At 37.6% G+C, this 20912-nt stretch overlaps 1 protein-coding gene across 4 annotated transcripts in view; it reads right to left on the bottom strand.

Moving 5' to 3' along the window:
* KIF5C (kinesin family member 5C) overlaps positions 1 to 20912 on the bottom strand; it is a 143459-nt gene that overhangs the window by 72592 nt on the left and 49955 nt on the right. For all 4 annotated transcript variants that reach the window (XM_037912495.2, XM_037912496.2, XM_037912497.2 and 1 more), the window contains exons 3-10: positions 19860 to 19933; positions 15035 to 15139; positions 13534 to 13582; positions 12453 to 12508; positions 11117 to 11204; positions 6726 to 6850; positions 4815 to 4919; positions 4282 to 4430 (exon numbers count right to left, since the gene is read on the bottom strand). In XM_037912495.2, coding sequence (XP_037768423.1) covers positions 4282 to 4430; positions 4815 to 4919; positions 6726 to 6850; positions 11117 to 11204; positions 12453 to 12508; positions 13534 to 13582; positions 15035 to 15139; positions 19860 to 19933 — 751 coding nt within the window. The remainder of the gene's footprint in view (positions 1 to 4281; positions 4431 to 4814; positions 4920 to 6725; positions 6851 to 11116; positions 11205 to 12452; positions 12509 to 13533; positions 13583 to 15034; positions 15140 to 19859; positions 19934 to 20912) is intronic.

Here is a 20912-nt window from a genome sequence, read left to right as displayed (position 1 = left end):
TATTAGATCCAGCTGAATTTGCAGAGGGAGTTTAAGTAGGCAGAATGTAATTACCCAAACTGTAATGTGGTTGGGATGTCATGGCTAACCCTGTTCTCTCAAAAGGAGAGAAAAAAAATCTTTAGCGACCACAGCTCGTAAAAATGGATAACACTACTTCCCCTCTAAAGCTGACTCCTTCCATGGCATGCTGCCCCCCCTAAAGCCATAGTGTGGCACTGTCTCAGAAATGATTAAAAGTACCGCCTACTAAAATCACAGCACAAATGCATGAAGAACGCTGGCCTTTCCTAGGGTGTCTCCCATCCAGATACTGACCAGGGCCAAAACTGCTGAACTTGAGAGATCCTGCCTGATGTGCTCCAAGAGCGATACAGGCCAATAATACTAATAAATGTTTAAATTGTTGGTACTCAATATCCAAAGGCCTTTGTGTACCTTAGAATAGCATAAACAAAACTACAAGCCTTATTATACTGTTAGAGTAGGAAGTAAGCAAAACCCTAATACATATATCAACAGTAACAATGAATGAAGTTGATTCAGTTGCAATTATTTTACCCCAGCAGTGATTGCAGTTTTGCACAAAAAAATCCCCACACAACTCACCACCCAAAACATGCAGAAGAATTAGGAGGGCATCTGCTTTTGAATATATATTTTCTAAAAATAAAATGAGTTAGGAATAGAACAGAGCAAATAACTGATTTTTCAGTTTGGGGGCCAAAGTGAAAAATTAAAAATTCAATTTTAGGTTCAAATCAATTTTTTTGTTTTTTCCACACGAGAAGGGGGACAAAATTGTTTTGGGTCAAAGAAAACATTTTGTTCAACCATATACAAATGTCAGTTTTTTTGTTTTATTTTGGATCATTTTCAGGTGGGTTTTTTTTTTTTTTTTTTTTACTTTAAATAAAAAATCTAAACTTAGAAACAAAATGCCATTTTGAAATGAAAAGTCAAAACATTTCAAAATTGTCAAAACAAGCAGTTTAGATTTTAAAAAAATCCCCAGTTTTTTTCACCTGAAACTATTTAATAAATTCAACTCAAATTAGCAAATAGTCTCAGTGACATGGAAAAAAAAAAAAAATGCAGTTCTCAGTGAATTTACTGTTCGCCACAAAAATATCACCAGCTCTAGTTAGTCAAGCTACAGTGTTGACTGCCCTTGGATTGCTCAACTATTGAGCCGATCAGAGTGAAGGCAACAGTATCAGGTTAAACAAACTTAAAGCGAAGGAATATTAAATACACCTAGGACAAGCAATTTAACAATCAAAAGATGCAGTGTATAAAGCACATATGCAGAAGAGCTGATAAAGAAACTACTTTTCTAAATAGATTACTTCCAATGACTAGCCCAGAGACACAGGCTAATTATTAGCTGAAAAGCCTGATTATCGTAATTCTTTTAACAAACTTTCTTCATGGCTCCATTAGGTGATTCTAAAAGCGTGGTTGATAACAAAAAAAACCCTGAAGCCCTCTTTCACGTTACCCACAGCCGGGCCGGCATCCTGGCCCTAAATAAGAAATATTATATGTGATAAAAAATAAAACATATCTTGAGATAAAATTGCCCCTAAAATTCCCCCTCCTAGAAAAATACTTAGCATTTTTAGCACAAGACTTTGTTATTTCTAGTTTTACATATGACATAGTAAGTGAAACAAATTCACAGCACTGCATCTATTATTCATGCAGCAGAAATCAAGGCTCTCGTCAGCCAAGCTGTGCTAAGTCATAGAGTTTCTAAAAACTGATTTGCCTTCTGAACATAAGGTCTATTTTTGAATCCCAGAGAGATGAAAATCCAAATACAGAAACTGGACTTCAGATGTTCAATGAGCTTCGCTATGTATGTATAAAATGAGGTTTTGATACATATATGGCACTATCTACACACAGTGAATGTGCATATAATTTCCAGTAATGTTAGAGGGGATTAATACATGTTTATGAAGGGAAAGTACCTTTCATGTTCTTACAGCTTTAAAAATATGTTAACCTATAGTCACCTAAACGGAACTGTAAAATTATATGGTATCCAACTTGGTGTGTTCTGACCTTTATCTCTACAAACAGGCAGCTCAGTGTTAACCTCATAGAGGCCCCAATGAAGCATTTACTCACATGCTTAAAGTTAAGCACCTATTTAACTGCTTCACTGGACTGAAGCTCTATCCAAAAAGGAAAAGGGACAAGCAATTTATTCAGCCAGATGTAGTTGGCGCAATAGGGACTATTTATTTTGTTATGTTATGAGGAGGTGTAAACATTCACCAGAATGTACTGAATTCAAAGTGAAAAAATTACAGGTATGAAGTTGACAGCATTGTGACCCCATCATACTGTTTAACAGTAACTCCCCGCTCCCAGCCTCTAACAGCAGGCAGTATTCAAGCCAATAAGCCACAACCACTGATCCATTACATAGAAATGTTTTTATAATTATTATTATTGCATCCTAATATTTGCATTTACTCAATTTCACTACTCAGTTATTACGTATCAATAAGGAGCAAATGTCTCCAAGAAATGTAATTTATTTTTGCATGATGATATACATTTAAATGAAAACAAAATTAATGAACAAGAAAATCTTTAATAATCCCTCAGTCTAAGCATAGAAATGACTATTTCTCCATTTTATAGTGATTTTTGAATTATAATTTTGTCATAACTACAATGGGCCAGATGTTCCACTCCCACCAAAAACCCAGAATGAAAACCCCCATAAAATTCTCCCTGGGGAGTTCTTCCGCATGCTCCTATTCAAAGTGAGCAGTTTATGGTGCCACAGAGTGGGAAGGGGACAAAGATCCTTCCCCAATGGCAGCAGAACTCACAGGAAGTCAGTCATGCTTCCCATAGCCCATGTCTGCTTTGCCACATCTGGGTCCTAGCAGATGCCAAGGGCAAGTTAATACTGGAGCAGCATCAGAATGTCCATAGGGGAAGAGTGCTGCAGAACGGCTCCACTCACTGTCACCTCTGGCTCCACCCACTAACTGCCCCACACAGCAAAGCTCCAAATACATAGAGGGGGGACAGGAATTGTGAGCCTTTTCACCTCCTCCTTTGCCCCCTCACTGCTCCCCCGCCCCAACATATTGCACTCTTTATGCCCCTTTCGGTCTATATGCAAGGAAGGCATCATCATCAGGCACTGATTAAGAAATATAGGTCCCATCCTTCCCCCACTGAAGTCAATAGCAAAACTGCTATCAACTTTCATGGAAGCTGGAATGGGGCCATAATGAATAAAGGGTTGCCAGGTAAAACTTTACACATTCTTATACCATCCCCTGTAAAATGCTCCTTCAGAAGGGTGGGTTTTGTTGCAATTTGTGCACCTGAAAAAACATAACCCAATTTCTGACAGATAAATGAGATTCCAATATATTATACAATGGTTAAGTAAATTACATTGCAAAGAGCAATTATTAGCACATATTGTTTTGTTTATCAGTCATACACTACACAAAGCAAGTCATTTCCAAAAGTATCAGAGGCTCCATAGATTATAATAAAAACACTAATTATTCAATGAGTCTGGCATATTTTTACAAACTCCCACCATGGACTTCATAGAACTGTTTCTTGTGGACCAGTGTGAGACAAAAGATTTTCATTCTGACCATTTCCACCCTTTTTGCTTCATCCTTGCCTTCATCTCCAGAGATCTTTAAAAGTGGCAAGATCCGATTTATGCATAAACCTACTGAAAAAGACATTACACACAAATCCACATTATATTCCTCCTAAGTGGCAGCAGAAAATGCTTCCTTTGCAGTCCCGTCAGTTACATCAAGCTGTCATTCAAGGGAAAACTAAACCTCAAAAGCTTCAAAAGCAGCCTCAAGTGAAAGCTCCCTAGATGAAGCAAAACCAGAAGCTGGCTACTGGGTTAGCTCGGGGATGAAAAACACAGTGCTGTTGCCATTTCCATAACATTTTGAAGTGATGCTACTGTGCTTAGTCCTTCCAGTGACAAGCGTTGAACTCTTGACTAGTTTAGTTTCTTGCCATCGTAACATTTATTTTTTCTTATAATCCAAGGAACAACTATACCATTTATATTTCTGAAGCATCCTTCACGACAAAATAATTTTTTTTAACTACAGTTTGTAAAGAAACTGAAGCCTCTATTTAAAAACCAATGTCCACCTAACATAGTTCTCTTCTAAACACTCTGCAGTTCAGCTGGTTCAGAACCTGCAGCCAGGGCGGGCAGACAGAAGAAACAACATCCAGGCCAATGCTGGGTGGACTCACCTTTGTCCAAACATTAGGGTAGACTTGGTTTCTGCTTCATTGAAGATAGAGGGAGAACAGCAGATAACAATGGTAGTTCTGCAGTTCCCACCTAGGGAGTCTTGAAGAATTCGGGTCATTTTGCTGTCTCGGTATGGAACATGGGTTTTCTAATTGAAAGACAGATAAATTACTCTTCAAACAATGTTTTTAATTGGCACATTAGAAAGAGCACGAGGTACCAACAATTTAGACTTTACTGAGTTTGCAACGTGTGACATAGGTATACTTGTTTTAATTCTATTAAGATGTGTTGTGCCTGCTAATAGTTCAACTGGTAGTCATTAGGAGTTAGTTTTCATTATACTTTCTAGATTCAGTAGAAAAGGACAGTGTTATATTAGTTTACAGTTCAAAGCTAATACTCCCCTTTCTCCTTCCTAAATGGAAATGTCGGCTTATTTCATGTATCCATGGTAAAGAAAGCTGATTGACAAATATAGCTTTTTTTAATTATTATTTAGTAGCACAAAAAGTAAAAAAGGATTACTTACAGTTCCCTCCGCCAAGGCTGAGATCACGTTGCCCAGAGCAGACAAAGACTTATTGATATTTTTAGCTTCATCAAGAACAGAGCCCTCTGCTCCAGTTTTGCTGACCTACCAGATAGCAGAAATATGTCAGATTAAACTGTCAATGAGGGCTTGTGCAAATAATGTTACGATACAGGAAGAGACAATGGAAAAGTTACAGAACCTTGGAAGAGAAAAAAATGTTACATTTTTTAAAATAAATTCTTTAGTTTGAGGGTATCTAATACTTTTAAAGTATCTTAGAAAAAGTCTATTTAATGGCATTTTCCCATCTTTCTCTTGGTTCTCTTCCCATTAGCTCAAAGAAGAAACATCGTCTATGGGTGGGTCCTTACTTGGTCAAAGGAACCACTGAGTTCAATGGGAATTTTAAGAAGTGTAGGATCAGGCCATATATTTCTTTTTAATTGTACCGCTAAAGGTACAATATATGCCTGATATTACTTCTGCATCCAGCTGTGGGAAATGGATGTTACCTCACGGACAAGTGAAAAATTTTTCCATCAATGAACAGGCTAACCTACTGAGAGGCTGCATAATTTCAGGTTGTCTTCTGAATGCCCCCAAACCAATTTAACAAAATCACAAATCTGTGAATTTAAGGATGAGGGGAAGCTAACTGGGAACTCATTTTCCAAACTGCTATAACAATATTCTGAATTCTCTAATGGACATAAAATAAATCCATGCATACATTTCTTTAAGTGAAAGTGCTTTTTGCTGCCAATCACCAATAGAATTATCAACCAATATATGAAGAAGGCTATTTTACCAACCATGCAATATACTGCAACACAACATTTTATTTTACCCATTTGTCTCTAAAGTGAAAAAAAAAAAAAATAAAGTCTATTACCATTATGGAAGACCCGTCTATACTATTTAGGTTTGATTATTTCTCAAATACTTTAGTCCAAAGCGTGTGGGTGGACAGCGCAGAGAAATGCAACAAAGTCCTAAATTAGATCTGAGTAATCCGTCTAACCAAGGAATTTTTTATTACTATTTATTTGCAACCAGACATTCTGTTTGGCTGCATGTTAAGAACATTTTCTTTGATGTTCAGATCAATTCTGGGCAACAAAATGGAGATTTGTTCCATTGTAATTCTGTTTGGGCTCATTCTTCTGAGTAAACAGATATAAATTTCATTCTGCTTAACATTTTTTCTGTATCCAAATGAAAGCAAAAATAGCTTATGCCATCAGTGTTATGAAAATTATCATGCAGGGAGCCTCAATAACATACATGTAGCCTTCAGCTATACCAACTGTATTAAATACAAATGTCTCAACACCCTAATATGCTAAAAAACGGAAGCACTGGAAATGGGATATGTCTGAATTAAAACTACAGTAATGGCCCAATCTAACATCTTACAGAAAGGTTACATGACACACACACCCCCAAACAAAAACTGGTGGAAAGTCTATACTCATGCCCATAACCATTTTCTCTAGATGCTAGTGAACAAACCTGGCCTTCCATTAAAGCAAACATGAAGATACATGCTCTGATACAGAATGTGTCAAGTTATATGAAAATTATATTGTTGCAATTTGCTCCATTACAAATTAAATACCAACTACAGATGCTGTGTTTTGCATTTCGTTCTAGTTAGTACTACTGACCTGTTGCTTTCCCCGACCTTGAACTCCAAACATGTCACAGATTAAGTTTGAGCCAATATTCTTACCTACATACTAGACTTTTAATAATAAAATAATAATAATAATAGATCTGCTACGTTTAGTTCCAGAAGTTGCATAAGCTACATCCATAGATTTAAGTTGCAACAAAACACACTCAATTTAGGAATACAATAATACTTCTAAGCCTGGTAAAAATTACTGATAAAAATGTACTCATTACCTTTTCACTTCCAGCCAAGTCCACCAGATAAAGCTTTCCACTGAGTTTCTTTTCAGTTTCTACATTCTCTTGTTTAATATTAATCAGGAAGATACTGTGGCTTCTAGAGCTGTGTTCATTCATATCTATAAAGAAATAATACTTTTAATGGTTTTAACACTCCCATTTGTAGAAATTTTAAAAATCTGCCAATATGTGTTCTTATTTCATTTTATCATAGTTGGCCTGTGACTAGTCAATAAGCATGGAAACTCCACACCATAGTATACTTGAAAGTATAAATTTCAGACAACAACTTCTTGAACCCTTCTGAAAGCAGTTGCCCCTCAAGAGGAGTGGATAACATTTATGCTATCTAGAATGAGCTTTTATTTTCCACTCACATGGCTAAAAAATTAGCCAGATTCATGATAAATGACATGATCTTGGGGTGATGGGGTGGAAAATGTGAAGTGTTTCTTTAGAAGGACCCTCACCAAATAATTTTTCTTAAACAGCATACACTTTGGGCCTAAATTGAGAATCCTAATTTGTTTTCATTAAAATAAAAAGTCAATGAAAACCCAAGAGATTTAGGACTACAAAGCAGAATTACAGATGATATTCCTGTGATCAAAAGCACCCCTATATTCACACCCTACACATTATTGTAATAATCTCTGTGCAAAATATGCCCTGTCAGGTATCATTTAAAAACTAACACCACACTGATCAATCTTCTTGTGTAACCTATGTATAAGATGCATATTAAGAGTTATGAACAAACTGAAATTATTACTACAGTGTGTTTACCAGACAAGTCTGGGGAGGAGGTAAACAAAAGACAAGATGATGCCTCTACCCAGGTGTCATCAAAACGGATTGGCAATCACCGGTCAAGTGGCCACTCTTTGGCAATGAAGGGGGGCAGGAACAGATCTATCTGCATCTTAGCAAACATGGAACCTCTTTCACCAAGAGACTTCATATTTCTTTTCTCACAGCTGGAATGAACTTTATCTAGGGGTAATCCTCAGGAAAATGAATTTCAACGGGTAACTGGACTATAAAAATACAGGGCAAAAACATCCCAAGCTCTCTCTCTCTTTTCACATAAGATGACAAAGGAACCAGCCCTTGGACTTCGGGACCGACTGATCCTGACATGCAAATTTGATTACCCCTGTTGCTGGGAACATGTAAAAGATTTTACCTTACACCAAGTCTAGCTTGTAAGTTTCAGCTAGTAGGAAGCGTTTTATCTTTTTTTTTTTTTTAAATAACCATTTCTAACTTTAATACCTTATACTCGCTTTAAACTTCTCTTTGTAGTTAAATACATTTGTCTAAACTAATCCAGTTGCCAAATAAAAGTAGCAAATTGTTGAATATTGACCTTTTAGTGGGGGCAACAGAACTTTAATATCTAACCTGCCCAGGAAAGGGCTGGACAGTGCAGAACATGTTTCTGGGAAAATCTGGGACTGGGAGTGTTTTGGTATCACCCTGCAACTAGTAATCCAGGCTGGCAGAAGACAGAGTGTGACTAGAGGGCTGCTGACAAGCTGCTGGGGTTGGAGTTGCTGGACCAGGGGTGTAGCTGTACACAGACACTCAGGGTGTGGCCTGCATGCTGTTAGGTTGTTTGTGAGCAGCCCTGGTTGGAAGCTACAATAGCAAAGCATTGTGAGGCTCCCAAGGTTGCGGGGCAGACGGTGACACAGCCTCTCGCTGGTCTGGATTGCATCCCCCCGAACCTGACAATTCCCCTGCTGTGTTTGGTAACAAGGACATAGCATGCGCGCGCACACACACACACACACACACACACACACAGGCTACAAAATACATTATTAAGAAAGATAGTACTGTAACAAGAGAATGACTACAGTATATTGGAATGGGAAGGAAGTTTGTTAAGGTGGGGAGTGCAAGTGTTTTTGAGAATTATGATGCAAGTCATAAAGCATCTGAGTTGAAATGGGTCTGGATGTAATCGTTGCCATGGAGTTCCTCAGAAATACACATGAGGATTTGTATGGGAATTTTAAAGTGATTTTTGTTGCTTGTGTGTCAGAGTGAGAGCCCTGGGGCCTGGAATCCTCAATGATCCACACAATAGGTACAGCATGGTCAGGTGCAGTGCAAGTTTCCATACAACATAAGCTTGGATCTAACCACATTGTGTTGGAGGTTGTAGTGAGATATCCAAGAGAAGATGTCAGACAAGTAACCACCTCCTTTCCCTCCACCCCCACTTCTCTATCACCACTGACCTCACTACTGGCTTTCTTCTCTCCCAAGCTTGCAATCTTTGTGTTCACTTCAGTTCCACTCTGTTTCTCCCCTCACTTTCTCTACAACATTCCCAAAGTTTTCCTCTTCCTCTCCCTACTTTCAATCCCGGCACTAGTTCGTTCTCTGGTTGATTCCTATCTGGACTTCTACACCTTGGTGTGGGGCTGGATATGAGGTTAGAGTAGATTTGGGTGTTCAGTCAAAAGACAGACAGAAAGAAAGACAGAAAGAAAAGCTGTTCTATAGAAGTTTTTTAGGTGTGGCAAGAAAGGCAAAGCAAAAGCAGAAGAGCACAGTACTTCAGAAAAGAAGGAGGTGAGAGTGTAGGGGAAAATCCACTGAGTAACAGCAAACTGAAGAACAAGAAGGATTCAGAAGGAACTGCCAGAATTGGCTAGGAGGTAGTCATTTGCTTTTTTAGGGAAGAAGTTTCCAAATATACTTGAGTAATGAGATTTGTCTGTGCCAAAGTCACTAGTTGCATCAAAGGCAGCCTATGCTATAGTCTGGGGACTGGATCAAAGATATCTGTCTTTTTCATCACCATGCCTAGCATGGTATAATGCACCATGACAATAGTTACAGATCTGGTATAGGGTGCAGTAAAAATACAAAATAATAAATACATGTTTTAAAAGGTTTATTTGCTTTCCAGCTACTGGAACTCAGTCCAGGCCACTGCTTCAGTGGGATAAGGAAACAAAGCAAAAGACAGAGCAGAATAAGAGCTTATTCTGCCGTCTTTATGTGTTATTGTGAGCAACTGATTCCTCCACAAATTTGAATTATAATACAGAAAAGGATAAACAATTCCACTTTTTAAAATCTTATTTGTTATATTCAGGTCTCAAAACTCTAAATGTAGCCAATGAAACGTATGCATGCAAAGAAGCCAAAAATCAGTAAAAATTAGGTAGGAAACTATTATCTCTACTTTACAGATGAGTAAACTGAGGCAGAGATAAATCATAAACCTAGAGCAAATCACAAAGTGAGGGCAGGGGCATACTGGGAATATGGAACAAAACCTAGAATTCACAAAACAAAACCCTCAGCCTGGAACCCATCAGATGCCAACATTCAAGTTTTCAAGATATCAGAGGTTTATTGAACAGCAGTAAACTGTGGACAAGCTAATACATTTTAGAACCAAAGTTATGAAATCTAGCATTATAATTTGGACTGATTTGAATTACAATTGAATAGAAATCCATTCCTCAAAAGTAAAAATTACTTGTTTTCCCCTGGTAAAAGCTTAGAAATTATTTTTCAGGTATAATTTGTCAAACAAACTATAGTGAGCTGTATGTAGTTACTGCATCCATCCACTGCTCATTTTCTTAATGAAACACACATCATAACTAAAGTCAACACTAACAGACTGTCTACACAACAGTCACCCACAATACAAAATAGCAATTAACAATGATTTTAAAAAACCCACTAGCTTGACAATATTTCATAGCTTTTCATTCTATAACTTTTGGCTGCTAAAATAAATATTACAAAATAGTATTTAAAAATATTTTAATGTGTTTTAAGACAAATCTTAAAAAATAATCTCCATGTTATTTTGAAAACAGTATCACAAGCCATTCTTTAAAAAGTTATACCTTTCATTGCACAGTTATACAATAGTATATATCGCTGCTGAAAATGTAAGGAATCTCACAAAGCCTATGTCGAGAAATTGCAATGCATGTTAAACTGAGGTTCCAATTCAGCTCCCATTGAAGTCAATAGGAGTTTTCAAATGATCAGTTGGAGCTGGACTAGCTCTAAATGTGTATTTGCACTTGGTTTTCCCAATTGCTTTTTAATGTTCTCCAAGAGTCATTTATTGGGCCAAAGTAAAAGATCTTCTCACATCACAGATCATCATTAAAAAGTCAACATTCACCAACTGTTCTAGCACACTGGTATCTTAGAGTGAGTAAGTCAGTAAAATACTTAAACACATCCTTAATTGTAAGCACATGAGTAGTCCTGTTTACTTCAGTAGGATTACCCACGTGCTTTGATGGATTGGGGTGTTATTTCCTAATCTAAGCAAGAGACAAAATATAGGTACTAAGCACTATTGTTTCTTTATATACTTCTTTGAGATCACTTACTTGTAACAGCTACATGGCGGTTTGCTTTCCCTTCATCAATGACATCCATAACTTCTTCAGGACTAGAGACAAACCTCTCTGTACACCCCTAGAAACATGTAAATTCAGTATTTAGAAGTATAGAAAATGTGTCTTTGCATCTTTTCATAGTAATGTAAAATGTTCATCTTTCTCAGGCAAAAATAAATATCCAATATGAACATTTAAAAGAGATGTGGCCAAAATCTGCCCTCATATTGACTTCAGTAGAGTTTATGGTGGGTAACTTGAGAAGATTCTACTCTCAGATTGCATTACAGGATCAATCAAATCAAACACTCCAAATAAGAGGATTCTATACAATCAGAAAATGCTGAAGTATCAAATAACTTCCAGTAAAACCTCTAAGTTCTTTTAGATTCCGGTGCCACAATTACTTTTTCATTCCCAGTTCAAAAGCAGGGGGGAGATTGCTCTCCTTCTCTCCTGTAATATGGTAATGTTTATGGAATGATTTGGCCTTCTTTGCTCTCCCATCTGAAGATAAGAGGTAAGAGAAAATAGAATACTTCCCCTTTTCATCAGAAATGTCCAATTTCATTTTCTATGGAATTTAAGTAGAGGCGCAAGAAGCTGATAAACAACAATCTACATTGTTGTTTGTAAAACGACAACATTTTGCATTATGTTTGTTGCAAGATTATAGATCAACCAAACATAGAATCCATACCAGTGAATTTTGAAGAAAAAAAAATTATGCTCTTCAATTCTCTATCATGTTCCGTATTAAATATTAATATAAATGTTTTAAAAGCATGTATAACGAAATGTAATCATTTAAAAACACTTGGGAAGTGAAGCAAAGAGAAATGATTCAATCTGATCAATGTTTCACAAAACTGTTTAAATGCAAGGACTATTACAGCTACAATTCAGAATGGATTAAGCAGCAACCACCTACAAACAAACAATAAAAAAACCACCAAATTCACTAGTTCAACACGTGTTGGCATGCACATGCACACACCCCTTATTTTCCGCACAATTGCCTACATGCTCAGGGTTTTTATTATGTAAATTCTATTTCCTCCACACACACACAAAGTATCAGAGGGGTAGCCGTGTTAGTCTATATCCACCAAAACAATGAGGAGTCTGGTGGCACCTTAAAGACTAACAGATTTATTAAGGTGCCACCAGACTCCTAATTGTTCCCCCCCACCCACACACAAAGTGCATGTTAAGGAAGGTCCAAATGGAAATCCCCACATAAAAGTAGAAGCTGGTTTAAGGACCCATGGGGGGGGGGAGAAGGGGAAAATGAACTAAATCAAACATATGAAAGTCTTCCTTATACCTTTACATATGGAACTCTGTTTTTATCTTCATGTACTGCAAGGTTCGTCTTTGACACTGGAAGAAAGATTACATGTATTAGGAGCATTTCACTTACAAATTCTGTCAATTGTAGGAATGACAAAAGAATAATTTGAACACAGTATAACTCATTATAAAACTCAAATTCAGAATGAGGATTTTTTTTCCCTGTTCCTTACTTTAAAAAAAGTTACCCTTAATTTCCGGGGAGGGCTTTTTATCTAAAATGATTTTCATGGCTGAGAGCTTTTGTTGCATGCTCCAATCAGTATAAACACGTATTGAAGAAACATGAAACCAACTTGGATTTCCTGAACAAAGCAAATATTTCCAAGGCTTAATAGAGTTCCAGCCAACTTCACTGCTCTTGTGTTAATATTACAGTTTACCCCCCTCCCACATCTCCAGACTAACTGAATAGGTGCAGGCTGGAACAACAGTTGAAACAATCTATTATTTTTGTAATGTTCCCAAGTTCTTCTAACCAACAGAAACATAGTAAAAACACTGATTAAAGCTTGGTCTATTCTCATACTCTGGGCTAAAATTTAATTATGTAAATCTAACCTAACTTCTGACAAATACTGTATAAAGTCTGCATTTCAATTGCAAACTGGCTGTAAGTCATGAGGTTTACATGTACAGTATGCATGAAAATGTTAGTTTGCAGGACTCAGAAGTAGTCTGGTTGGCAAGAAAGTACAAAATCTCAGAAGTCTATAGCTTATAAGCAAGCTATGTATATCGACACTGGACACAAATGCACCTCTGGCACTTGGATTTTGTACACCACTGAAACATCCTCGTTTACACAGAAAAGCTGTGGCACACAGTGTCTCAACAATTCAAATGCCTCTTCTATTATCATAAAGTAAGAGACAGATAATCAGATAACCTAAGCCAGTTTAAATAAAATTTAGAAATTCAGTCTTTCAACTGTAAATTTAATTCAAGCTTTTCAATTCGACAGCATTGAATCAATTATAAATAGGAAAGAAACACATTCCCCAAACTCCCCACAACCCAGCCAGTGGGGAACAAAACAGCATGTTGTTACTTACCATCAAGTAAGTCCCTTATTTTGTCCAAGTAAATTTCAAAGTAAGAAACCTAGTGCAAAACAAGTGTCTGTTTTAGATTTATAGCACTGACTCAAAAGTGTTGTTCTTTACCTACACTGCCATATCTATGAAAATAAGAGGAGGCAAATGACTCCACTAAAAAGGTGTACAGTACTACCCAGTGAAGGGTAATTTCACACTGGTCCATCAACAAAATAAGGTGAATAAATCTACCTTTGTTCTTTTCTTTCACGAAGTCCCTTGAGATATGCAGAATTGAAAATGCAAACTGAGATCACAGAAAATTAATAAGCTCAAATGTTACTTTAGCATATGTAGTGAGGTACCACTTTGACATTTGCGAAAGCTATACTGATATACATTACAAGACGACACTTTTAGCAGGTTTACTACAACATCTGTATTAATCTAGTTAATCCAAGTTAAGCCCATCCTTAAAGTTAAGCACCTGCATAAGCGCTTTCTGAATCAGGACCAAAAGGAGGAGTGAGCTGAAGAGAAACGATGCTTTGTTTAAAAAAAAAAAAAAAATTGGGAGAGACAATGAACAAAAACCTCAAAATAAAGGGCTAACTCAGCATTGGCACAAACAAGCAAAACCCCATTTAAGTTAATGGAGTTGTGGCTACTAGTATCCGGATTAAGTTTTGTCCAGTGAGTATTTGTATAGTTAGGCTCCATTTTATCTGAATAATTTTATTCTATGGAAAAAATAAGCTACACTCATAACTCTGTTGCCAATTTGTTTTAGAATGGCTCCACACAACTCCTGGAACCAGCGGCATGTCCCCCCTCCCGCTCCTAAACATAGGAGCAGCCAGGGGTCTCCACATGCTGTCCTCGCCCCAAGCGCCGGCTCTGCAGCTCCCATTGGCCAGGAACCATGGCCAATGGGAGCTGCAGGGGTGGTGCCTGCAGACGGGGCGGTGCGCAGAGCCGCCTGGCCACATCTCCGCATAGGAGGCGGGGGGGACATGCCACTGGTTCCAGGAGCCACAGCATGCACGGAGTGGGGCAAGCCCCCGACCCCGCTCTCCGGCTGCAACGGGGCCGGATTAAAAGGTCTGACAGGCTGAACGCAGCCTGCAGTTTGCCCACCCCTGCTCTATAGTCTCTCAGTAAAGTGCCATGCATACCAAACTGTTAATAACTAACAACAAGGGCTGATCTGAAACTCCATGTATTTGAGTTAGGGAAGGAATATAGAGAAACAGTGCATTATACTATTACAGAGATCTGAAAGAAATACAAACAGAAAAAAATTCCAGCAAGGATATTTCCCATAGTCTAACTACGGCAGACACAACTACATCGGATTCCTATACAAAAACCTCTTTTATATTAATGGGTCTTTGAATCACCTAAGGAAAAATGAAAAACTCTGCAGTGAAATGTTACATTTTGTAACAAAACGGAGTTTTACCGTCCAGTTCATTGTCTTCCATCTGACCCATTACATAACATGTCATTTTGCATTTACCTTTATGTGAAACTCCAGGTTTTCATCCATGGAATAGATGTGATCAAAGATGTCATGTGCAATTCTTGGAATTATTCCCATTAGCTGATGGTCGTGCAGCTTCCCCTAAAGACACAACGGCAAACTGTAACTTGGAAAGGGTTGTTTGTGTGTGCCAAAATAGAAAAGAAAAAATCTCCTGAAGCTGCATTCATCAGACTCTTCACTGGTGCAGGCAGCCAAAAGAGATCTGGGAAGGAGGGTATTTTGGTTACACTGTGGCTTGTCAGGCCAAGTTGTCAAGATGCAGTCTTCCAAACAGGACCATTCTCTGTATTAGTGGGCACAGCCAGCTTCCTATGCCCTATCAAGCAGTTCCAAATATTAAGTAAAAACAGTTTCCCTAACTGCATGACATCTTTCAGTTGCTTTCCTTTATACAGATGAATCAACCTTAAGTGAATTATGATGAGAGCTTGAAATAAAATCTTTCTATGAACATAACAGAAAAAGATCTCACACCTTGTGCAGTCATTTACGTTCACACATAGTTAAAGAAAGGGCCTGATGATACAATATAAAGGATTTTTCCAGTGATTATGGATTATTATTGAAAAACATATGGACTCAAAGATATGGCCTGCAAAAACAAACCCCATACAAAAGTGTTAACATCACGAATAAAAATGGTCAACATCAGAGAAGATGTTGATTTCACGATCATACCCTTACTTTTAAAAATTGGGTAGATATCCATGTTGCCATGAATCATGAGAAATCATTTTAAAAATATGGTCAGTAGTCATTTCTATGAGTAAAACCCATTTCAACTATAAAAGCAACACACACAAAAATCAGAGCAAGTTAGGAAGAAAAAACTATGAATTTACAGACTAGTTATACAGCTTTTTATATAATGTACAGATTTCTGGGATCTTATTGGTTTGTCATATACAACTGTCCTACCAATCAGTCAGCTATTATTACTGTTTTCAGATACAGTCCCTGAAGACACAACTTGCTGCATTTAAATACACTGGAGCGGGTGGAGTGACAGTCATCTTATAAACATTAAGCCAGTATGACAGAAATTAAACATGAAAACTGGTATGTTCTATATATATAGCTGTCTATCTCAAGGGTTTTGTTCAAAGTATCCACTAGTTTTCTGCCCTTGAATTACAGATCCTAGGGAAAAACCGAATCAGTTATACTGCTAAATGCCCCTTTCTAGAAAAGCAGAGCTCAGCTACATTTAGACCATGAATATTCAATTAATGTTAAAACGTGTATATGTTTTGGTATTTATACAAAAGTCAACGTTAACCACTATATAGTTTGGCTTGGAAGAATTAGATTTTTATTGGTAAATGTTAGTAAACATGATTTCACCATACAAATACAAACCACTGTAAAAGTATTTCCATTGACAATAATTAAAATTTACAGATAGGCAAGGTAAGAAAAATGCCTGACAACTTGGTGTTTGATTTAATTATATTTACTCTGTATATATTGACAATTTGTGATTTAATGGTCAAAGTTTAAACTTTTTGACTCTCAACGTCTGTCATTAAATAATTGTCTGATCTCATAATTTCCCACAACTTGGAACATTTAAATAAAAAAAAAAAAAGAATACTTAAACCCCATAATTTCACACAACTGAAAATTTTAATCAATGGAAGTAGAAATGCTCAAAATAAACATTGACATCATCTGATGGGGAAAAAAAAATCAAATTCTGCCAAGCCTATATATGTATGGCAAAACCATTCAGCTCCTCAAGGAATGAGAAGCTTGCATTGTTCAGTACAGTGGTTCGCAGCAGTCAGTGAGAAGGAAAATAGAGGTGATATATTAAAATTAAATATAAATTGTTTCTGAATCCCTGATTATTTTGGGGGGGGAGGGGAAGGGAGTGGAGATGATCCCATACTTTACCTTGCCACCAAAGGGCTCATGCCTCATTGCCTATATCTGTGCCATTAAGACACGCTATTACTGAACTGGCGCTGCAGTATAACTTTAATGCCATTAATTCCTGCCCTTTGGATCAGTCTGCAATCAGCTTTGCAAGCACACCTGCCCAATAGTACTGCTTGGAGTGTGCTTTCTCTAATGGGAAGAGAATATCTTACACACACTCCATCTCACCCCAAATAAATGACAATGTAAAAACATAAAATAAAAAGTTCTCCTTTCCCTAATGAGCTCTCGTGCTCCACCCTCTCCTCACACACATAGCCCAGTCCCAGAAAACAAAGGGTCTATGTGAAAAAAGGATAAATGAAGTGTGCATGCAAACTGAACACCCAGTACACACTTTGTAATCCTCTTCTAGGGCCAGACCCTGTTTCCATTGAGGTCAGCAGGTACTTTCTTCAATGGAAGCAAGATCATGCTCGCAAAGACATTGAGGTCAGCAGGTACTTTCTTCAATGGAAGCAAGATCATGCTCGCAAAGACATTTTTCCTCCTGCCACACAGAAATACTTTTTTCAAGAGGCTCAGCATAGTGGGATTTATTAACATTTGCACATGGTGTGCACACTGAAAGAGGAGGAAATTGTATTCTATCTCACGATGAATCGCGTTTCACTAAAATCAGAGTTCACTGAAGCAGGTTCCACTGTATTAGAATTAAAAAAAAAAAAGCACACCATTCATGCCAACGTTGGAAGGCAGAAGAAACCACGGCGGCCTGGCAACACAGAAGTTAAAGCTACAAAACTCTCGGTGTCCCAGCTGTAACCTCAAGAAGGGTTAGAGGAAAGTTCTACTGCTGCCATCCTGACAGCGCTGTCAGTGAAGCCACCAGAACAGCAAAGCTGTGCTCATTAAAACCCTTCATTTCAATAAGGGAAGATTATTTCCCACATTTTAACGTGGGAGACAAGCAGCCACTAGCAACGTGTAACGCTGAGGCAGTGCTCTGATTTCAGGCCGTTGATACAATAACGAGGACCTATGGCAGACTTGCTTCTGAAGAGTCCAGAGTGAGCTCAAAGCCCATGTGAATCAACTGAATGTAAGCTCATGTGAGATTAGTGGACAAAAGAAAAAAGGTACCTCCCTACAAATGCAGATTGATACGAGTCTTATCTAGTTCAGTGTGGCTCTCTCAGGCTTCCCTATGCAAGTTACAAATGCAAGACATGGTTTACCATAGCTCCATTGTACTACTTTGTCCTGTTAAGTGTAACACTGAAATGTGACATGCATCCGACGACGTGGGTATTCACCCACGAAAGCTTATGCTCCAATACGTCTGTTAGTCTCTAAGGTGCCACAGGACTCTTTGCCGCTTTTACTGAAATGTGAGATACCTCACATATACTGCAGAAAATCCACCATAAAAGCTTCACCTTGAGGATTTAATATTTCTTCAATTTTAGATCAGCTTATGTTTTCCCCCTTTAAAGTATTGTAATGGCATTACAAGAGGATGTTGGGTTAAAAAGAGGGATTAAAGCTGAAAACAAGACATGATTCCTCTTTAAATGTGACAGGTGGCTTTATTAATTTTTTTAAAAAAATTAAAAAAGGAAGAAAATACCCCTTTTTCCACAGCAGGCAGTTTTCCTTATCAGAGTCTGTAATTCTGAATATAAATTGACTTGAAGAGATCTTTCCTCACAGTACGTGAAAGCACCAAGCCCTGCTGACATTTTGATTTAATTACATTCTGAGCTGGTAGATTATTCAGTCATCCCACCATCTGTGTGGATTGAGCTGATGTTTCGTCTCCCCTCCCACTCCAGCCCTCAATTTCAAAAAGGAAGCAAGGGCAGGCTTAATTAGACATGAGCCATCAGTTATTAAATCCCTCTGTAAAGGAGCAATTGTGCTAAACAAACAGCAATTCTACAAACACCTGAAAACAAAACAAAAATTAAAAAGCTGAAGAAAATATTACTGGCTTTCTCCCCTACACCTTTAGGTTAATTAGGTCACTTGTATTAATCATGCAGCAAATCTGCCTGATGCTGCTAAACAAGTTTGAGTAGGACTTCTTTCCTGGTTGGAGCTGCTTCTTTCACAGCCTCACAGCCCTCTATTTACGGTTTGTAGCTTGAACTGAAAATATGGTGGAAAAACGTTATCCAGTTTCTTATATACTGACTTTGGGAGGCTCTTGCTGTGAGACAGATCTCAGCCCAACACGCAGACTGCATCACACGTAAGTAAACCCATCACACAATTAAATGTTTGTAGAGATTCAGAGGATTAGATCAAGAGATCAAAATATCATCTAACTGCCTCTGCTTGTAGGGTACCTTCCCCTTGTTAAGGGAAAGATGCCCTGAGACTGCAGACCACATTATACTTCTCTGTGCTGGAAACATGGATATACACAGGGACTTCAGCCTTTGGCCTTGCATTCCTCTCTTCAAGAGCAATGATTCAAAAGCTCAGCTTTTTATGCTGCAGCATGCATGAGTAGAATTCCCATAAGAGGATTGCAAAGGAAAAAAACAAAAATTGAAGGATGAATTTTCACAATGCTGCATGCAAGATGAGTACACAAACGCTTATTATTGCTTTTGTTTTGTGATTAACAAATCCCATTCAAAACCTCTAAAAATACATACATCTAACCTCGTATGATACATCTGGAGAAGCTGCAGTTTGCACTTATCATTCACTGTTCCTTATTTCAGCTACTTATCAATAAAAATCCTTGAGAAAACTCCACACTGAAGAAATTTCTGCAAGCATTATAAACAAGACATATGCCACAGAAGTACAATTCATTTTTCTAGGCATCCAGATTGTCTGAAACAACTGATTCCATTTAATTCCCAAATTCCTACTCAATTACAATAAAATATTGCTAATTTACCTCCATAGTATGTGTTTTTCCTGAAGATGTCTGTCCATAAGCAAAAATTGTTCCATTGTAGCCTTCAAGAACATCTGCAGGAAAGAAGAAAATAATCAAAATCCACATTGTTGTCTTAAATACTGCATTTTCAGAAAAGAGTGTTTAGCAAATCACTATTTACATTGATCAAAAGTCAATAATAAAATCAAGAGATTTGTGGAAAGAAATAGAAAAGGACATAGATGCACTGAGTCACTATGTTAATGAAAAACGTGGGATTTCTTTACAAGATCTAATTTTGATAATTAGAAAGTCATCTGTACCCCCTAAATTTATCAAGTGCTGGAGAGAAAATGAAAAACTCAGATATAAGTTTGATACCTACCATTTCCCATAGCCATGGCATTGGCAATATTTACAGCTTCATTAATTTTCCAGGGAGTAGTGCGGAGGGGGCACCCTGAGAGCTGGAGGATTTAGAGTTTATTTTATTCTGGTTACATTTGCTGGTGAATATTTTATCTGTTAAGGCAGGATAAACAATCCTTTATAATGTGTTGTTAGCACTATGTTTTTAATTTATAGAATGGATGCCTATACATGTTTTTATAAAATCTAAAAATAAATAAATAATGGAGTAACCAGAAAGTTCTAAACAAGGAGTTATCACACAAAAGATAAGCACTCTAAAAAACAAAAACATACCACCAAGTATTAGTTTCTACAAATATAAATACAGGAATCTCCCAGGAGTGTTAGCAAGGTGAAAGCTCACTTACCTATGAGAGTAGGAAGCTTTTCTAGACAATGACCATATACTTACGCAGCTTTTATTACAACACACTAAAATACACACACCACTTAAATTTCTAATCCTTATGGCTGCCAGTAAACAAGCAAATCAAATCACTGAATATGAATCGAGTATAACCAAGGCAGTGCTGTCTTCCTAGGTCACTGCAGAGGGACAGCTCCAGAGCCTCTGTGGCTGCTCAGAGTTTCCCTATACTGCCACAAAGTGAAAAATGAACATCTCAGTTTCTATTGCTGTAGTTTCACGCAGCGGTGGCA

This window comes from Chelonia mydas, chromosome 11 (genome assembly GCF_015237465.2).
Source record: "Chelonia mydas isolate rCheMyd1 chromosome 11, rCheMyd1.pri.v2, whole genome shotgun sequence".
Lineage (NCBI taxonomy): Eukaryota > Metazoa > Chordata > Testudines > Cheloniidae > Chelonia > Chelonia mydas.
This window is presented reverse-complemented; position numbering and strand designations above follow the sequence as displayed.